The sequence below is a fragment of the Penaeus vannamei genome, chromosome 30 (genome assembly GCF_042767895.1).
Source record: "Penaeus vannamei isolate JL-2024 chromosome 30, ASM4276789v1, whole genome shotgun sequence".
In the NCBI taxonomy this organism is placed as follows: domain Eukaryota; kingdom Metazoa; phylum Arthropoda; class Malacostraca; order Decapoda; family Penaeidae; genus Penaeus; species Penaeus vannamei.
Window position 1 is genome coordinate 14,257,961 of NC_091578.1, and position 20,000 is coordinate 14,277,960.

General features: G+C 46.1%; 1 protein-coding gene across 1 annotated transcript in view; it reads left to right on the top strand.

Annotated features, from left to right (window-relative positions):
- Positions 1 to 20,000, top strand: part of ft (cadherin-related tumor suppressor fat) — a 297,068-nt gene that overhangs the window by 164,000 nt on the left and 113,068 nt on the right. Inside the window, exon 2 of the mRNA XM_070143092.1 lies at positions 19,217 to 19,525. Coding sequence (XP_069999193.1) covers positions 19,217 to 19,525 — 309 coding nt within the window. The remainder of the gene's footprint in view (positions 1 to 19,216; positions 19,526 to 20,000) is intronic.

The following is a 20,000-nucleotide window of genomic DNA, read 5'->3' on the forward strand; positions in this document are numbered from 1 at the left end:
GACACTGTTACGCCCCGCTGTCAATAGGGCTTCGCTGGATATGTCCTCGACGGCGGGTTTTCGACCCTATTGACTAATTGATCAGAGAAGAAGAAGAAGGAGGAGAAGAAGTAAGTAAGAAAGAAAGAAAAAGAGAGAGAGAAAAAAAGACAATCGAAATGAATGCTCTGCTTGAGGCGCATTCCCTTCCTTGCCCTTCCCCCCTGCCCCCTACCCCTCCCCTGCCCCCACCCCCCGCCCGGCACTCTAACGAATTATTGGAAGCTGTGTGTGACTGCACGGTGGAGGGGGGGGGGGGGTATGAGGGGGGTGACGAAGGCAGGCAAGCAGACAGAAAAGCAAGCAGTGGAGTCTGATGGCCGGCGGAGAGACGCACATTGTACGAGCAGACAAGCAAACGTGCAAGGAAGGGGAGACAAACAGCCAAGAGCTCTCCAAGCAAGCAAAGGGCCAAGCAGCAAGTTCAAACAAACACAGAAAGGATGCAGGCTCGAGGGCAAGCGCATCGTCCGGTAGGCAGACAGACAGTCGGGTAGACAAGCATGCAAGCGAGCGCATGCGCCGGCTGAGGAGCAGGCCGGAGTTGCACGTGCAAAACACAATACATCACTAATGACCTGGAATTAAGGGAAATTACCCAGGGACTTTTAGGAGGAAAAATGAACATCTAGTTGCGTGTTTTTTTTTTTTTTTTTTAATTCTTGTCTGTCTCCTTCTTCACGTTATCTTCACCGGAATATACCATAAGTGAATAAGAGAGAGAGAGAAAAAAAAGAAGGAAGGGTAAGAAGAAATACAAAAATGAGAATGAGTTACAGGAGACAAGCCAATTCCATATTTGCACCCTATTTTTCAATCTTCTACTCACCTAATATTCTTGCCTAAAACTCATTTCTCCCTCGTTTGCACACAACCCTTTCCTAAAATCGAAGTACTGTAATACAATCCAACAACTGTAGTACAACCTGTATACAATTTGCACACAAGACCTCTCTCCTAAAATCGAACGCCCGTAATACAATCCAACAACTGTATTACAATTAATATACAATTCTGATTAGAAAATAAAAGTCGAATATCAGAAGAAATGAGAACAAGTACCCTTTTTTTACCGCAATTACGTGATTTCAGTTAAGCGATGTTTAAAGAGTAAATCGTAGGAATATTATGAGAGAAGTAATGTAAATGGATCTTCTGACTGCGTGTCATTTCTGGTGAGCTTTCCTCCGTTCCTTTGTCTCCATCTCGGTGTTTTTCTTCGGAAATTTGTTAAGATAATATTGTTTATCTTTTCGATATAGGATTCTTCACTGGTTTCTGTTTTTTCTTGGGAAATGTGTAAGATAATTTGTAATATTTTTGCGATATGTAATTCTTCACTGAGATGTGTGTACTTTATAATAGATAGTTTTTATTTTATGAAAATGCATAATTTAAAATTTATTCTATTTTCCTTTATTCAGCTTACATGTTGTTCTTAGATCTCTCTCACTTTTCTTCAACGAAAGTTTGTATAAATGAGTAACACATTACAGTAGCTTTCTTCATAACTCATTAAATTTGTATCATTAAAGTTAACTCTTTGTTCAGCTGTTAACATTAGAAGGAAAAGATTATGAAAAATATTCGGAACTGTGAAATGTGTTTTTTAATTATACATACACACACACACACACACACACACACACACACACACACACACACACACACACACACACACACACACACACACACACACACACACACACACACACACACACACACACACACACACACATATATATATATATATATATATATATATATATATATATATATATATATAATGCACTAATATTTAGGCAAGAAACCCGATGAATTAATTAAGTATAAAAAATATAAGAGAGATGGAAGAAATATAGATATAGAAAAAGAGGCAGAGAGAGAGATAGATAGATAGAGAGAGAGAGAGAGAGAGAGAGAGAGAGAGAGAGAGAGAGAGAGAGAGAGAGAGAGAGAGAAAGAAAGAGAGAGAGAGAGAGAGAGAGAGAGAGAGAGAGACAGATTGAGAGAGAGAGAGAGAGAGAGAGAGAGAGATTGAGAAAGGTGGACAGACAGAGATTATTAATTTGTGAAGCCTTCCTGCATGCAGAATTACATTTTGTCTCTTTTACAGGTTGGTGTTTCTGTCTACAGGAGCAACTGCAAGTATACTGGACCGGAGAGAGAGAGAGAGAGAGAGAGAGAGAGAGAGAGAGAGAGAGAGAGAGAGAGAGAGAGAGAGAGAGAGAGAGAGAGAGAGAGAGAGAGTGAGAGAGAGAGAGAGAGATCTTCTCCCTAACATCTCACGTGGAAACCTGATGATGATGGATTTGTATGTTCTGGCTTCCGGGGGTTTCACGAGCCCCTGGTTTAATTGGCGCAGTCTAGGCGTGTTGCGTTAATACTTGCGAAAAAGAATGCCTTTCCTTGGATATTTTTTTAAGTTCCCCCTCCCATATTCCTTTCTATTCTCGTTTTCTTTATTTTTTTTACTTTCTTTCTCTTTTGTTAATTCCTCAAGACTGATGATAAAACTTGAAGTGAAAAATCGAAGCTTCAATAAGATCATGGGTGAAGTGGGTGGGGGAGGGGAGGAGGGGGAGGGGAAAGGAGAAGAAGGAAGAGGAGAGGGAGGAGGAAAAGAGGGGAAGGGAAGGGAGAGAAGAAAGAGTAGCGGGGAGGAATAGTAGACAGGGAAGGAGGGGACGGGATACGAGAGGAGAAGGGGGGACGGAAGAGGAAAGGAGGAGAGTAGAGAGGGGGAGGAGTAGACAGAAATATGAGGAAGGGATAAGAAAGAAAAGAAAGAGGAAGGAAGGAACAACAGAGGAAGGGGAATGGGAGGGATGGAGGGGAGGGGAGAGAGGAAGAAGAAGGAGAGGAGTGGAGAGGAGGGGAGGGGGAAGGATGGAGAAGTGATGATGGCTAGTTAATGGCGAAGCGGCGGCCGATCTGCGGTGAGGGCGAGTCGGCGGCGCGGGTCGTTAGCGGCGGCGGCGGAGGAGGAGGAGGAGGACGGGGGATAAAACGCAAGCAGAGGAATCGACAGTCGGTAGCAAAGGCAAACCAGGCGGAGGGACCCTTCGTCGTCTCCGTGCTTGACCCTCTGCCCTCGTGCCCTCCCCTCCCCCTCCCCCTTTGCCCTCCTCGCTCCTCCCTGCACCCCACAGCCTACCCTCCTCTCTTGCCCTCCCCGGCCCTGCCCTCCTCTTTCTGTCATGCCCTCCTCCATCGCCCTCCCTCCTCCCTACGCCTCCTTTGCCCCGCCCATGCCCCCCCACCTTCCCCTTCTTCCCTATCCCAGCACACCGCCTCCTTCCTTCCCCCTGATTCCCCCCATCTACCCCGACATTTCCTCAGGCCTCTCTGTGCATTAACATGTTCAGATCGGGAAAAGCTATTCTCTCTCTCTGTCTCTCTCTCACTCTCTCTCTCTCTCTCTCTCTCTCTCTCTCTCTCTCTCTCTCTCTCTCTCTCTCTCTCTCTCTCTCTCTCTCTCTCTCTCTCTCTCCCTCTCTCCCTCTTTAACTTTCTCTCCCTGCTCTAAGAACGTATCACAGGCAAATGAACCACTATCTACCTTTCTCTCTCTCTTTCTGTCTCTGTCTTCTTTTTTTTTTCCTTCTCTCTTTTTTTCTTTTTTTGTTTATCTTTCCTTCTTTTGACTCCGACAGACTCGTCGCAATAATTGATCTATTCCATGTAAGTGAACGAGACGGCGCTGGCGATGAGACCTCGCTCGTAATAGTGTTATTAAACCACCCTGTGCATTAATACCCAATCTAAACGCCGACACGGAACTTCGTTATTTGTTTTGCTGATAAATGGCCGTCCGCCCCGCGTTATAAATTGGATTGGAAACTTTATATCTCGAACTGGCGCATGATTTCTGATCCCCTGGTCCGCGGCTCATAGCATCAGATAACCGCGCTCGGGTCATTAATATCAGCGACCACACTCACATCAAACATCATCTTCTTAACCAACATCATTATACCAACATCAATCACACACTCCCATCTGATTTTTCATTGCCACCAGCATTAACAACCGACCTCCTTTGCTCTCCCCTCCCCTCCCCCCTCTCCCTCTCCCCTCCCCCCTCCCCCCATCATAATCATCAATTATACCCCCATATATGACCACCATCGCCGACGAGGACCTCCGAGGCCTTCGCTGCATCGCCTTCTCCGTCTTCGCCTGCGGTTGAGGACCTCTTCCTTCTCCTAATCTTCCTCCTTCTTCCTTTTGCTCCTCGTCCGTTTTCCTTCTGATCCTATACGTTTTCTTCCTCTTCTTTTGTCTCTTTTTTTTCTTCTCCTCCTATTTCTCTTCTTCCTGGATTTCTTCCTCCTTCTTTCTGTTCCTACTCTTCTTTTTCTTCTTCTTTTGTATCTTTCTTATTTTTTCTTCTTCTCCTTCTCCTGTTCCTCGAATTCCTCCTCCTCCTTCTCCCTCTCCACCTCCTCCTCTTCCTTCTCCTTCTCCTCTTCCTGGACTTCCTCCTCCGCTTCGAACTCGCACCCATTTCATTTATTTCCTCGTCCTCATCCTGCCTTCTATCCTCATTCTCTACCGCACCTTTCGGGCAATTAAAAAAAAAATCTTCATCCTTCACCATTTCCATATTCTTCCCTGCCTCCCCATTCCCGATCTCCGTAGTTTTTTCTCTCCTTTTCCTGCTCTCTGTCTCTCTCTCTTTCTCTCTAGTTCTCTCTCCTCCCCCCCTCTCTCTCTCTCGTTCTCTTCACACCCCCCTCTCTCTCTCTCGTTCTCCATCCCACCCCCTCTCTCTCTCTCTCTCTCTCTCTCTAACTCTCTTTCTCTCTCTATCTATCTCCCTTTCTCCCTCTATCTTTCTTTCTCTCTCTCTATCTCTCTATCTCACTCTCTCTCTCTCTCTCTCTCTCTCTCTCTCTCTCTCTCTCTCTCACTCTCTCTCTCTCTCTCTCTCTCTCTCTCTCTCTCTCTCTCTCTCTCTCTCTCTCTCTCTCTCTCTCTCTCTCTCTCTCTCTTTCTCATTCTTTCCTGGCTTTTTTAGCATCCGTGTCCCTTCCCTCTTCCCCTGTCTATATATATTTTCTCTCTCCCTCCTGTCTTTTAGCGTTGTCCTTCCCCTCCCTCCCCTCCCACCCTCGCCCCCCGAGGCCCCCCCCCTCCCCGCCACCCACCCCTCGGCCCAGCATCATTTATAAAAGATCACGGTGTAACCACCACCACAAACCCAGCCACAGTCTTCATCTCACCTGCCACAACATCAGGTACCCACACGACCACTACGACCTCAAGCCTTTGCCACAAAAATCTAAACCTCTTTTATCAACTTCCTTTCTACTCTCCTTCTCCAACTCTAATTCCCCCTTCTTCTTCTTCACCTTCTTCCTCCCCATTTCGTTCCACCGTCCCTTCTTCTTTCCTTCCCCTCGCCTCCTCCCACGATTCACTTCTTTCGCTTCATCCTCTCCACCTCACCCCTCACCCATTCTCTTCCTCTCTCTCTTCCTTTTCCGCTTTACTCTAAAAAATGTAGTTCTGGATAAGATTATTATTATTTCTTCTTCTTCTTCTCTTTCTTCGTCGTCCTCTCCTTTATACATTTCTTCCTCTTTCTGGTTCACATTCTCTTTTATCTCCTTCTTTTTTATCTTGTTATCCTTCCCCTTCTCCTTCTTCCCCATAATCTTCATCATCATTATCACCATGATTATCATCATTATTGTCTTCTCCTCCACCTTGTCCTCTTTTTCCTCCTCCTCCTCCTCTTTCTCTTCTTTCTCCTCCTCTTTCTCTTCTTCCTCCTCCTCTTTCTCTTCTTCCTCCTCCTCTCTTTCTTCCTCCTTCTCCTTCTCTTTCCCATCCTCCTTCTTCTCTCCATCCTTCCTTATCTTCATCTCCCTCTTTCCTTTTCCTTAATTTTCCTGTCCGTGGCAACCGTCCCAAGACAACGAGGTGCTATTCTCCTGTAGTTTCGTTAATTACCATCATCTACTGACAGATCGATCAACGGCCCCCCCCAAAACATCAGAAGACACAGCTCCACCCATTCCCCTTCCCACGTCACCCCCCTCCCCCCCTCCCCCCTCACCCTCACCCCGCTCTCCCCCTTCTCCTCTTCTCCCTCTCTTCGTATGCTTTTTTCTTCCTTTTTCCTCTTCCTTTCTTTCGTTTTTTTTTTCGTTTTTTTCATTCTCTTTAGTTGGTTTTCTCTTTCTTTTGTTTCTTTTGCTTGTCCTGTTTCTTTTTTCTATTTTTTTTTTCTTTTTTTTTGCCGTTCTTCTCTCATCTTCCTTCTTCCCTCACCTCCGCTTCCCCTTTCTCCACTCTAACCGTCTCTCGCCCATATCTCCCCTCAGCTCTCCTCTCTCCCCCTCCATCTCCCTCACTCACCCCCCCATCTCCCTCACTCTCCCCTCCTCCTCCTCCCCCCGTTTCATAACCGCCAAAATCCTTTACGTGAAGTATGTTATAACCTTCCCTCCCTCCCCTCCTCCCCCCGTCAAAACAACCCCCCCGCCCCCCCTCGCCAGCAACATTGAAGGTGATTATCCCTTCATCAGGACCCACCCCCTCCCCCACCCCTGCGCCCAATTCACCTTCCTTCCTCACCCCCCCCCTTGCATCCCCTTCACCTTCCCCCCCTCCCTCCTCTCCCCCCATCCCGTTCTCCCCATCCGTCTCCCTTCGCTCCCCCACCCCTGCCACCCCATTTACCCCTTCCACCCTCCCTCCCTCCCCCCAGCCGGTTCCCCCCCTTCCCCACCCACCTCCCCTCCCTACCCCCTTCCCCCCTCTCTCTCTCCCTCCCCCACACCCTGCACCCATTTACCTCACCCTCCCTCCCCTCCTCCCCCAACCGGTTCCCCCCCCTTCCCACTCCTACCTCCCCTCTCTACCCCTTCCCCTCTCTCTCCCCTCCCCCCACCCCTGCACCCTTTCACCTTCCACCTTCCCTCCCTCCCCCTACCCCGTTCACCTCCTTCTTCCCACCCGTCAACCCTCCGCCCCTTTCCCCCTTCCTCCCCCTCCCCCCACGTAGCCCGTCTTCCGTAGAACCAGCACCAAACTCCAAGAATTTCCCACCATTAGCCTGGAGTGGGAATGATATATCAGGCATCTCTTACCCCTTAACCCGGTCTCCCCATCTGTCCCCTTCCTCTACCCACCCCTTCTTCCATTTTTATTCCCCCTCCCCTTTCCCCCTTTTCTGATTTGCCCCTACCTCCTCTTTCCCCTCTTCCCCCCCTCCCCCCTCACCTCCCCTTCTTTCTCTCCCTCCTCACCCTGTCCCTCTAACCCCTTCCCCCTCTCCTCCCCTTCTTTCTCACCCCTGTCCCTCTTCTCCCCTTCTCCCCTCCCCCCTCTCCTCCCCTTCTTTCTCCCCCTTCACCCCTGTCCCTCAACCCGCCTTCCCCCCTCCCCCTCTCCTCCCCTTCCTTTCTCCCCCCTCACCCCTATCCCTCTAGCCCCTCCCCCCCCCAACCCTCCCCCTGTCAAATTAAAGCCAAAAGGGTTATATAAAAGGTCGTGTTTGATTAAGGAAATTCCATGTCCCGTAATGGCCGCCCTTCCCTGGCGACTCCTCCGTGGGCGGCGCCGCGACCCTCGCTTGGCGCCGCTCGTTTGTTTCGCCCGCGATTCCCGGGTAATAGATTTTTTTTTTCTTTTTTTTTTTTGTTGTTTTCGGTCTTTGTTTCTTAATGTTTGATGTTGTTGTTGTTTTTTGTTATTTTGTTTTTATTGTTGTTGTAGTAGCAGTAGTAGTCGTAGTAACAGTAGTAGTAATAACTGTAGTAGTAGTAACAGTAGTAAACGTAGTAATAGTAGTAGCAGTTGGTGTTGTTGTTGTTGTTGTTATCATCATTATTATCATCATATTCATTATTGTTATTATGATGATGCAAAAACATTACAGTAATAACAATAATGATAATCTTGATAGTAATGAAAATAATGATGAAAGGATAATGATAACTATTATTAGATGATGATGATAATAATAATGATGACAATGATTATGATAATAACAATGGGAATAACGATGAATATAATAATTATGATAATAATGATAATTGTAAAAATTATTACAATAATGATAATGATAACAATGATAAAAGTAATAGTAATACTACTACTAAAACAACAACAACAATAATAATGATAATAATGATAGAAATAATAGTAATGATATTATTATTATTATTATTATTATTATTGTTATTATTATTACTTCTACAACCTACTATTACTGCTGATATCATTCTACCACATAATTTGCATATATATATATATATATATATATATATATATATATATATATATATATATATATATATATATATATATATATATATATTCCACTGCCATTGCAATATTTTATAAGACATGTCATGATCACACAATATGGTTTAATTTGACATCTTTATCAACTATCATGAATCCATATCTTTTTCTTTTTCAAAATAGCGATCATTATACTTTTTCGTCACACAAACGCACATTCGTCACATTAACGAGTATTTGTTCTTATTTTACCGAATATTTATCACGTTTACGGGTTTCTGATCTTTTGTTTATGTATTTTGGTCACATTTAGTCTTATTTCTACTTATTTCGCTCATATTGCTGCACCAAAGCCAAGGGAAACTAGGTAAGAATTGTGCAAGTTACATTTCAAAAACAGTTGCACAGGCTATATTTCAAAATTGGTACAAATTGTATGTTATATTTCGAACTTATATAAACTAGATTTCTGATAGACTATATAAAGACCTTTAGAAGAATATTATCAAACTCCTTCAAAGCGAAGCACTCAACTCGCCTTGAATATGTTCCATTCCATCTCAAACCCACAATTAATACCCACCTTATTTGCCTTATTCCAAAGACGGGGAACTTGATTTATGCTTTGTTCCAGTGACACATAAATTACAAAAGCAGAATAATCTCCGATATGGTAAAATTTGGCCTCGGTGCTCCGCGGGCTCGAAAATGCACCGTGAAATAAGAAACGGGCGAATAGGAGGCCCTTGACGAACGGGACGAGGAGCGCACCCACCCCGCCTGCACACACACACACACACACACACACACACACACACACACACACACACACACACACACACACACACACACACACACACACACACACACACACACACACACACACACACACAGAGTTACATATAGGCATGTGTATTACATATAGGGGTGTAGTGTGTGTGTGTATAAGTATGGGTGGTAGGTAGGTACTTTTTAAATTGGAAGTTTAGTGTTTTTTAGGATCTGTTACACAAAACAAAAGAAAATAAAGCAGAGTAATAGTAATAACAATAAGTAGATGGGGGAGAATACTAAGGAAAAGAAGAAGGAAAGGAAAAGGAACCGAAGAAGAATAGACATGAAAAAGAAAATAATATATATACAAATATATATCATAATCATTTCAAGAACCCTCCTTTCCCCTTTCCCTGGAACGGACTAATGGGTTAACAATGGTGACGAAGAAGGTAAAACCCCGACCATTCTTTTGAAACAGGAACAGCTGATAATAAGCGAAACAGTTCACGTCAGCCGAATGGTTACCGTAGACAGACAACCGTAAACCATTTTGTTATTTCAGTTTTACTAACCCCTTTTGGGCCGTATAATAGCTACGTGGCTAGTTTTACGTCGGATTTTTAATTTCTTTGGGGCTATTCTCTTCAAGATGGATTGAGGAAATGGAGAAAGGGGATTATCATGGAATAAAAAAGGAGAAATTTATAAAATTCTGAAATATATAAGAAAACAAAACTGAATTATTACAGTAATATTGCTATCAGAGAATTAGAGGAAAAAATGTCCCTGAAATATATTAGAAATGAGAGATTATCACGGTAAAAAGAAAAGAAAAACCAAAGGGAAGAGAGAAGAGAAAGAATTAAAAGGAAGAGAAATGTAATCCCTAGCAAGTGAAAAATCAGAAAGAATAATGATAATGACAATGATGATAGTAATAATGAAGATAGTAATATTAATAATGATAATGATGATGACAATAATGATAATAATGGTGATAATAATAATAGTAATGATAATGATAATAATGATAATAATAATAATAATAATAATAATAATAATAATAATAATAATAATAATGATAATAATAATAATAACAATAATAATGATGTTAAGAAAAACAAAACAAATGGTAATGATGATATTGGTGATAATGATGATAATAATAATAATAACAATAATGATAATGATAATAATAATAATAATGGTAAAAAAAATAATAATGATACTAATAATAACAGTGATGATAATTATGATAATCATAATAAAATAAAGAAACAGAAGAGGAAAGAAAAACAGAGAAAAGGCATCGACGGTCATTCACGGCTTGCAGTTGCATTCCTCGCCCGGGCTTCGTGCAAGACCGCGACCATTTTCGCTTTCCGCGTCGCTCTAACTCGTCGCTCTGTGCCGCTTCTGAGAGTATGGTCCTCGATCCTCTTTGAGTATATCCTGAGCATATTTTAAGGCAATGCAGTGGGAATATGTCGTCCTGAAATCAGCTGTGACTTGGGTATGTTTTGCTGACACCCGCGCCATATATTGGTTAATTGGCAACTGTGCAAATAGTTCATACAATTCGAACTAATATTTGATGTTGTGGCATTATTTTGCGGTGGGTGTAAATGCTAATGGGCGCCCCGTTAATGACTTTTAATAGAAGGGTTAATGGTGCTTCATACGGCATTTATTACATGGGCTAATGATAGTTGGTAATGACTTTTGCTATATACGCTGATGGTGGTTAGTAATGACTTTTATTAACTAAATTGGTCGTCTCGCATAATTTTTCTTTGTACGGAGGCTGAGGGGCACTCGGTCGCCGCTGGGAACACCTGCGCGCGGCCGAGGGGCTCCGTGCGGGCGGCGGCGGGGCGGCGGGGCACGAGAACATTAATCTGCGGCAGGAGGCTCGCCCGGGACGCGCTGGGTGCCACTCGAAGGGAGAGGGGGCGGGGGCGGGGGAGAGGGGGGGGGTGGGAGAGGGGGAAGGGGGCAGTGGGAGGGGGAAGGAGGGGAGGGGAAAGGCCGGAGTGTATTAAGGGATCTCGCTTTGGGGGTGGGGGGGTGGGGGGCAGGGGGTACTCTTTTCACACACACGCGCATACTCTCACACATGCTACGAACAAACAATGCACGCACGAAAATAAAGGCAGACCCACAAAGCACACAAGCATAAAAGATAATCCACACATATAGACACAGGTACCAACAAACACATAGATACTCACACAACACGACATATAACAGGCACACACACAAACGCACGCAACAAAAACTTCCACATCCACATAAAAAAAAAAAAAAAAAAAAACACGCAGGAACACCACCATCCGTCTCTGTTTATATAACTCGCCGAGCATTCCCTCAATATAAGAGACAGGTCTGTACAATTCGAAATCGATTTAGCAGCAGTGTGTCAAATGAGCACCTTGGGACGAGCTGGGCCAAGGGCAAGGACAGGGCAGGGCAGCGGCAGGGGTCAGGGCTGTGGGTACGCTGGGAGGGGGGGGGGTATGCCCTTCCTTCATGTAGGGGGGACATCTTTTTATTATCGTTCGATTATTATTTGATCGTTTTCTTCCTTTACTTTATTTTGGTTATATGTTCATTTCGGGGATTTATTTATGTTTTATTCTGTTCTATGTAAGTACACAGTGTTTTATAAGTGTTGGACGTGTGAGTGTGGTATGCTTCCCAGAGGATGTTCAACCCTGCATGTTGATGGGTATGCCGTGCTCGTCCTTTTTTTCGAATTCTTTTTTTTTCTAATTCTTCTCCCTTGGTTTTCGAAAGCTGGACTGAAAGAGTCGATTCTGAAATCACTGTATTTGCGATGTCGTTGTTGGATTTTAATATGCGTTCCTTAGAATTTTCATCCGTCAAGTTCGTATTAGTAATGACATCTTGTGCGTTCCGTGTACAGCATCAATAACGCTAATTTCATTTCATTTTGGCTTCAAGTCTTCATTCTGATAACACCGCCAAGAAAAAAAAAAAAAAGAATAGAAAAACGGAATATTCATAACACTTCAATAACAGTTAAATGATAATCAAACCGCCTGTTTTACGTGAAAGGTATTTAAGTATCTCTTCTTTGGCGACAGTAACAACGATAACAAGCGCAGGGCCTCAATCAGCGCTGGTTACCATGGTAGCGCTGGCAGGGAAGGTCCGGCGGGCGCTGGCCTGAGAGTGGCGGCGAGGCGGTCAGCAGAGAACCATAGTGTCCGGTGAGAGCGTGCCTTCACCCGCACCTCCAACCCCCCTTCTCCACCTCCCTCCCCCTCCCCCGCCTCCACATCCGTCCCTCCCCCACTACCGCTTCTCCCTGCCCTCTGCCCCGGTCCCCCTTCCCTTCCCCTTACCGCCTCTCCCTACCCCCTCTCGCCCCCTTCCTCCCTCCCCCTCGACCCTTCCCTTCCCCCTCCCTCGCCTCCTTCCCTCCCCCCTCCCTCCCCCCTCACCGCGCCTCCTTCCCTCCCCCTCCCGCCCCCACTTCCCACTCAGTACTGACCCCGCCTGTCCACTATTTTTTTCTTCTATCTCGCGCCCCAAGAGGAACCGCGGCAGGAATTCACCCCGGCCGACCGCCGAGCCGCTGCGCCGCCGCCGCTCCTCCTCCTCTTACTCCTCTTCTCTTCTTCCTCCTCTTCTTTCTCTTCTTCCCCTTCTCTCGCCTCTCCCTCTTCTTCATCCTTTGCCATCTGTTCTTCTCTTTCTTCTTCCTTGCTCACATTTGGCCCTTCTTTGTTTTCCTCTCCCCTCTTCTTTTCTTCTCTCCTTTCTTCCTCCTTTTCCTTCTTCCAATCTCCATCCTCTTCTTCCTCCTCTTCTCCCTCTTCTTCCTACTCCATTATTTATTCTTCTTCCTCTATTCTCCTTTATCTCCTCTTCCTCCTCAATCTCCTTCTTCTACTCCTCTTCTTCATCCCCTTCCTTCACCTCTTTTCTTTTCTCTTTCTTCTCTTCCTCCTCACTTTTCTTCTGCAACCTGCTTTTCCCCTTCAGTTATTTTCTCCTTTTCCTCCTCTCCATCTTGTTTCCATCATCCCCTCTTCTTTCCTTTTCTCTTCTCCCACCTCTCCCCCTCCCACTCCTCTTCCCCCCACACTTCTCCTTCCTTCTTCCCTCCCTTCCTCCCTCTTCCTCCTCTTCCTCCACCCCACCCCCACCTCCTCCTCCTTTATTCTTTCTCCTCTCCCCTCCTTTTCTTTCCTCCCTCCCTTTTCCTCTTTTTTTCCACTTCCACTCGGCCCACCACCTCCTCTTCCTCCTCCTCCTTCTTCTTCTCCTTCTCCTTCTCCTTCTCCTTCTCCTTCTCCTTCTCCTCCTCCTCCTCTTCCTATTCCAATTCCTTCACTCTTCCTCCTCCTCTTCCTCCTCCTCCTCCTCCTCTTCCCCCTCCTATTCTTTTTACTCTTCCTCCTCCTCCTCCTCCTCCTCTTCCTATTCCTTTTACTCTTCCTCCTCCTCCTCTTCCTCCTCCTATTCCTTTTACTCTTCCTCCTCCTCTTCCACCTCCTCCTCCTCCTCCTCCCCCTTTGCGTGTTGCTTGGTTCGTCGCGTCTCCGGACCCAGCGACGCCCCTCGACCCTCGTGTTGCCGAGAAATTACATTTTTGTCGCAAAATTTGGGTCACGTTGTGCGATTTTATTTTTTGTTTTGTTTTTCTTTTTTTTTCTTTCTTTCTTTTTGTTTTGTTTACTGTTCTTTTGATGCTTATTTTGAGCGAATTTCCGATTTAGGTCGTACGTTTTATCTGAAGGTCGGGAAAGCTGATAGATATCTTCGTCGGATGATCGTCCAGTGAGGAAATCATGCTCTAAGATGAAGAAATATTTAGATACGCCAATGAGGAAATGATACGCAGGCAGTTCTCGCGGGCGTAACGATATGCATTTTTCTCTTTTCCTTTTTTTTTCTTTTTTTTTCTTACCACTCTACCAGGCGACACGGGCGAGGGCGTGAGGGCGGTAATTGGCCCGTGACAGACTGAGGTGTGTGAGCGGTTTGGGCGGGGTTAGGGGGCAGGGGGAAGGAGGGGGGGGGGGGGGGGGGGGTCGCCTCGACGGTCTGGTGACCAACTGCCGAGGCCGACGGTCATAACTGTAGCAGACGGATGACCTCTCGGCTCTCTGTTCTCTCTCTCTCTCTCTCTCTCTCTCTCTCTCTCTCTCTCTCTCTCTCTCTCTCTCTCTCTCTCTCTCTCTCTCTCTCTCTCTCTCTCTCTCTCTCTCTCTCTCTCTCTCTCTCTCTCTCTCCCTGTCTATCCCCATCTCACTCACTCTTTCTCTTCCTCTTATCATCTCTCTCTCTATCCATCTATCTATCTCTCACTCTAAACATTGTTATCCATTTATTTATCTATTTATTCATCTATCTAACTGTTTAACTATCTACCCCCAAATTTGCCTGCATGTCAATATCATTCCGTTTATCTGTTCAAGTCTGTCTATCGCTCGCATTTTGTGTCTATTTTTATTCTTTCATTTCCTGTCTTCGCCATGAATTGTATTTTTCTCTTATCCTCCCCCCGCACTTCCTTCCTTCCTTTCTTTATCTCCCTTGTTCTCCCGCCCTTCTCCCTCCCTTCGTTCTGCTCTATTGTGTCTTCCTTTTCTCTCCTTGCCCCATTCTCCTCTCTGCGTTTCCTCATCATTGTTATCTTTCGGCTCCGATTTCTCTTCCTGCCCAACTTATTTCATTCCTTCCCTCCTCCCTATCCTCTTTTTCTTCATCTCCCTCTGCTTCCCCTTAGACTTCCAGTCTTCCTCATCGCTTCCTCCTCCCCTTCCTCTTCTTCTTCTTCTTCTTCTTTTTCATGATTTTTTTTATTAATCTTCTTCCTTTTTCTTCCTCCTCCACCTCCTACTCTTCCTCCTCCCCCTCCTGTTCTTCCTCCTCCTCCTCCCTCCTGCTCCTCCTCCTCCTCCCAATGGGACCTCTCTTGTAGTGTCAAGCAAGTTTTTTTTTTTCTTTTTCTTTTTTTGCAATATTTTTCTTGCGTTTCAGTCGTGGACGAGTAATGACAAAGTCGGGATTGATGGCATATGCATAATGATACAAGAACGTTTTTCTCTCTCTCTCTCCCCTCTGTACCCCCTTCCTCCCCTCCCCTCCTCTGCCCTCTCCTCTCCTCCCCTCCCTTCCTCCTCCTCTCCTCCCCTCCCTTCCTCCCTCCGTCGCCTTGTGAACATCTGGAGAAAAGGCCTTTGAGAAATTTCAAGAAAATGCCTTGAAAGCAGAAATATGTAGTGAATCGCCAAAAAGATGGCAAATAAGAAGGAAATGAATGTTTAAAGAAATAATGTAAAACAGAATGAATTTCGGTAAGAAAATATACGTGGTTATATTACATGGTAAGATTATACTTTTTTTTTAAATTTCACTGGCTAATGTAAGCGGTTAGAATTTTCTTCTTCCTGCATTACCATCATTTTCTCTCATATTTTCCAAAGCGCTGAACTCAGAGGCGAAGAAATGCATGTGCCTCTTAAAGCCTCCGACAGTATATATGAAAGAATTTCCCTCGTTAAAGAAACAGCCTCATTTTCTCTTTTCTTTTTTCTTTCTTTTTTCTCTCTCTCTCGTCCTCAAATCTGCGTCCTAGATCTCGACTCCAACGGAATGACGCGGGCGGGTCTTGGGGTCTTTCGCGCGGACCCCGACGCCCCTGGGAATGGGGGAAAGGGGAGGCTCGTCACAGGGAAAGGGGGAGGCCGGTCGTCAGAAGGAAGGGTCGTCCTGTGTGTTCCCGGGGCTGTACGCGCTCTGGGAAGGCGATGGTCGTCCGACTTCCAGAGGGGACGGCGGGGCGGGGCGGGGAGGGGGAGGAGGGAGGGGGAGGGCCGTGGGAGAGGGTGGCTGGTGCCTCGCCTGCGTGGGCCGATTGTTGCACTTTGTTGTGGTGAGAGAGGGAGAGGGAGAAGGAAAGAGAGAAAGATGAATAAATAGATAAAGAGAGTGAGAAATAGAAAGTGAAAGAGAGTGAGAGAGGGAGGGAGGAAAAGAGGATTAAGGGAAAAGACAAACGTACCAATACAACTATAGAAAGAAAGAAAGAAAAAAAAAGAAAAAGGACGACTGAAAGGAAGACAGGAACCCCCTTAGCGACTTCCTCATCATTACTCATCCAGACCGCCTGAACTCATGGCCGGTGAGTCCTGATGCGGTACCGTTGGCATCACCCGCGGCTTCTGGTCGTTCTGGAGGTCGTGGATCGTCGGTGTCGTGCGGAGGCTCCTGCTGGCGACGGTGCAGAGGCTGGGCGGAAGGGCGCGAAGATCCCGTAAACTGCCTGCGTCAACGAGAGAAAATTAATGAATAAAAAGGCGATATTGCCAAGACGAGGACAAGTAGTTGTGGTAGAAGAGAATGGAGGAGGAGAGGGAAAGGGGCGAGGAGAAGGAGAAAGAGAATGGGAAAGGAGAGAGAGAGAGAGAGAGAGAGAGAGAGAGAGAGAGAGAGAGAGAGAGAGAGAGAGAGAGAGAGAGAGAGAGAGAGAGAGATAGAGAGAGAGAGAATGAAAGACGGAGGATAGAAAGAGAGAGCGAGAGAGAATGGAAGGAAGGACATGAGAACAGAAAGAGAGGGATGACATGATGAAGAGCAGGAGGTGAGAAAAGGAGGCAGTCAAAGCAGTGGACAAAGTCGTGTTTCTTCATCTTCTCCAAAAAGAGCAATAGGCTTTTTGGGCAAATCCCTCAATCGCTGTTAAAGCAGAAAAAAGAACGAAGTCCGTTACCTATCTCTTCCCCCTCTCCTTTCCCCACTCTTCCCCCCCCCCTACCCCCTCCCACACTTCTCCCATCCCCCCTACCTAACAACCCACATCTCTCCCCCTCCCACACCTCTCCCCTTCCCCCTTACTCACCTGTCCCCCTCCAATACTCCCCTCATATCCCTCTCCCTCCAACACCTCCCAACCCCCTCCCTCCCACACCCCACCCCTTCCCCCTTCCAACACCTCTCACATTCCTCTCCCCACTCCCCCTCCAACCCCTCTCCCTCTCCACTCCCTCCCAACCCCTCACCCCTCTCCCTCTGCACACCCCTCCAACCCCTCTCCCTCTCCACTCCCTCCCAACCCCTCACCCCTCTCCCTCCCCCCTCCCCCGCCTCACAATGACAGTAATATATCACGGCGGCAGAACCGGCCTCCATCGGGCGTCCACGTGTGCACCTCCAGACGTCTTCTAGGAACCGACTGAGACGCGTTCGTGAAGGGAGACGAGAGCTCCGGCCGTGTCATGTGTGTGCGGGGCGGACTGCTTGCATTAGGAGAGGTCTTTGGGTGTGGGGGCGGGGGTGGAGGTGAGGGGGTGGGGGTTGTTTGTGAGGTGTGTATGTGAATGTTTGTATGTGGAGGGATAAGGGGTTTGTGTGTTTGTGTGGGGTTGTGTGTTTGTGTGTGTGAATGTATCATTCCAATTATACGTGTACATATACTTACCAGTGTACAGAAAGGCCGTAAATCTGTTTCTACGCTGAAGCAAATACTTAAAATACTTCAGATATCATTATTAAACTTTTCGTTAAACGTTCTTCGTCTTAAAATTTCCCTTGAAAGTGCAAAAACAAGACGGTAGTAAATTCAATATTAAGAGGCCGACCAATACCACCCACTTAGGTCATGTTGCCAAGATGGAAAAGGTCAGCTTAACTTACACTCGGCTTGAGAAAACCTTCTTGTCTATCCAGCTGGTTTGGGGGAGGGGGGGGGGGGAGAAGGAGGAGGAGGAGGACGAGCAGCAGCAGTAGCAGCAGCAGCAGGAGGAGAAGGAGGAGGAGGACGAGGACGAGAGGGAGGAGTAGGAGTGGGAGTAGGAAGAGGTGGAGAAGGAAGGGGGGCAAAGAGAGAGAAGAGAAAAGGAGGAGAGGGAGGAAATGGAAAGGGAAAAAGAAGAAAGAGCAGGAAGAAAAGGAGAAAGAGTAAGCGGATAAGAAGACGAAAAGAAAAGAAAACGAAAAAGGAGAGGGAAGGAGTAATACCAAATGACAGACATGGAAGTGGGGGAATGGCCAAGAAGCAGGGAGGGAGGGAGGGAGGGAAGGAGGGTGGGGAGGCGGCGGTTGACGTGCGACCGAAGTGACGCCTTCGCTCCCCCTCTTAAAAGTGTTCGCTCGCCCGCTGGAAGCCTCGGTGTCATCTCTATCTCGCCCGTTTGTTTATCGCGCCGCATGTGGTGTTTTGTCATGTCATTTACGTGTCCAATTTGTCTCGAGTCAATCACTCGCTTGTGGTTGTCATTGCTTGCGCTCCGTGTCGGGCCGTTTCGACGTCTCTTTTTATGCTGCAATTGCCGTTGTGGTTTTCGCTCTGTTTGCTTTGCTTTCTGGCCATCAACATATTTCTTCTGCTCTGTTGCCACTTGTGTATATATATATATATATATCTGTGTGTGTGTGTGTGTGTGTGTTTGTGTGTTTGTATGTATGTATGTATGTATCTATCTATCTGTATATATATATTCATTTATATATTTCTCTACTTCACGATTACATTACATAACATAATGTGGTTACCTTGACATCTTTTATTATGCTGCGGATGTCACTTGATGTCATAGACTCTTGTAAGACCTCATTATCATCGTTAATAATTCATGTTTTTGCAGCAACATTCTTAATGATGACGCTGTAAAATACGCGATCAATCTCTATCAACGCCGCCGTTACATCATAAGCAATATTGCAACGGCATGATTTCTGCGGCGGCGTGTGCGAAGAGGGAGGGTGTGTGTTGGGTGTAAATGTTGGTGTGTGTGTACGTGTGTGTGCGCATCGCCTCGTAAGGTTTAAATAAATATAAACAAAGAGGCCAGTTGCAAAAAGCGTAGAGGTTCTCACACTTGGTGTAATTGAGGTTATAAAAGAGCACAAGTGGTGAGACCTTGTGGTGGTTTATTGAACGCTTGTTATGGAGGGGCGAGTGTGTGAGTGTGTCAGGAACGGTTTTGGATGTTTTATTTTGTGCATATTTAACTATCTATTTATATGTGTATATTTATTTTTTTATCTATTTGTATATTTACTCATTCATTGCTTTGCTTATTTATTAATTAATTTTGTGTGGATTCACTATTTTTCCAACCTTCGCCAAGCAAGGCCTAACCCGGTGCCTCTCCTCCCGCAGGTCCAAGTGACAGTCCTGGACAAGAACGACTCGCCTCCCTCCTTCGGCGAGTCCCCCCTGCGCTTCACCGTGTCCGAGGACATGCTCGCCGGCCGCCAGATCGCCACCCTCAGGGCCTCAGACCCGGACACCCTCGGCACCCTCACCTACTCCCTGGTGGACGGCGACGACAACAAGTTCACCCTCGACGCCTCCACGGGACAACTCAGCCTCCAGGACACCCTCGACAGGGAGACCAAGAGCGAGTACCAGCTCACGGTCCGCGCCGACGACGGGGAGCAGCACACGGACACCACCATCTACATCGAGGTACGTCGGGTTTGCAGGCGATGGAGTGCGCCCTGTTGCTTGTGGAAGGGGGAGTGGTTATGGTGATGAATTTTCATTTCTTAGTGTCTTTGTGTTATTATTTGCTTAGTTGGGTTATGGGACGTGATAGTGGGTTTGGTGCATGGATTATTTTTAGCACTTGCTCAAGAAAAATACGCATTTTTCATATAACAGGTTTTGTGTTATTGTTTCATAAGTTGGGGTAATAGGACACGGAACAGGACAACAGATTTTTGTTTTGATAACTCCCATTATACACCCAGGCTTGTACTTCTTAATATCAAGTGCATTTGTACAGATACTTAACCTCCTGCTATTTTCATTGCTTTTCCCACAGTTCTTCACCTTTATCTTAATCTTACATTTATTCACACTTTGCTTTCCTCTTCGCCACATCATCATTATCATCATTCTATCATCCTCATTATCATCATTCTATTTTTTCTGTTTTATC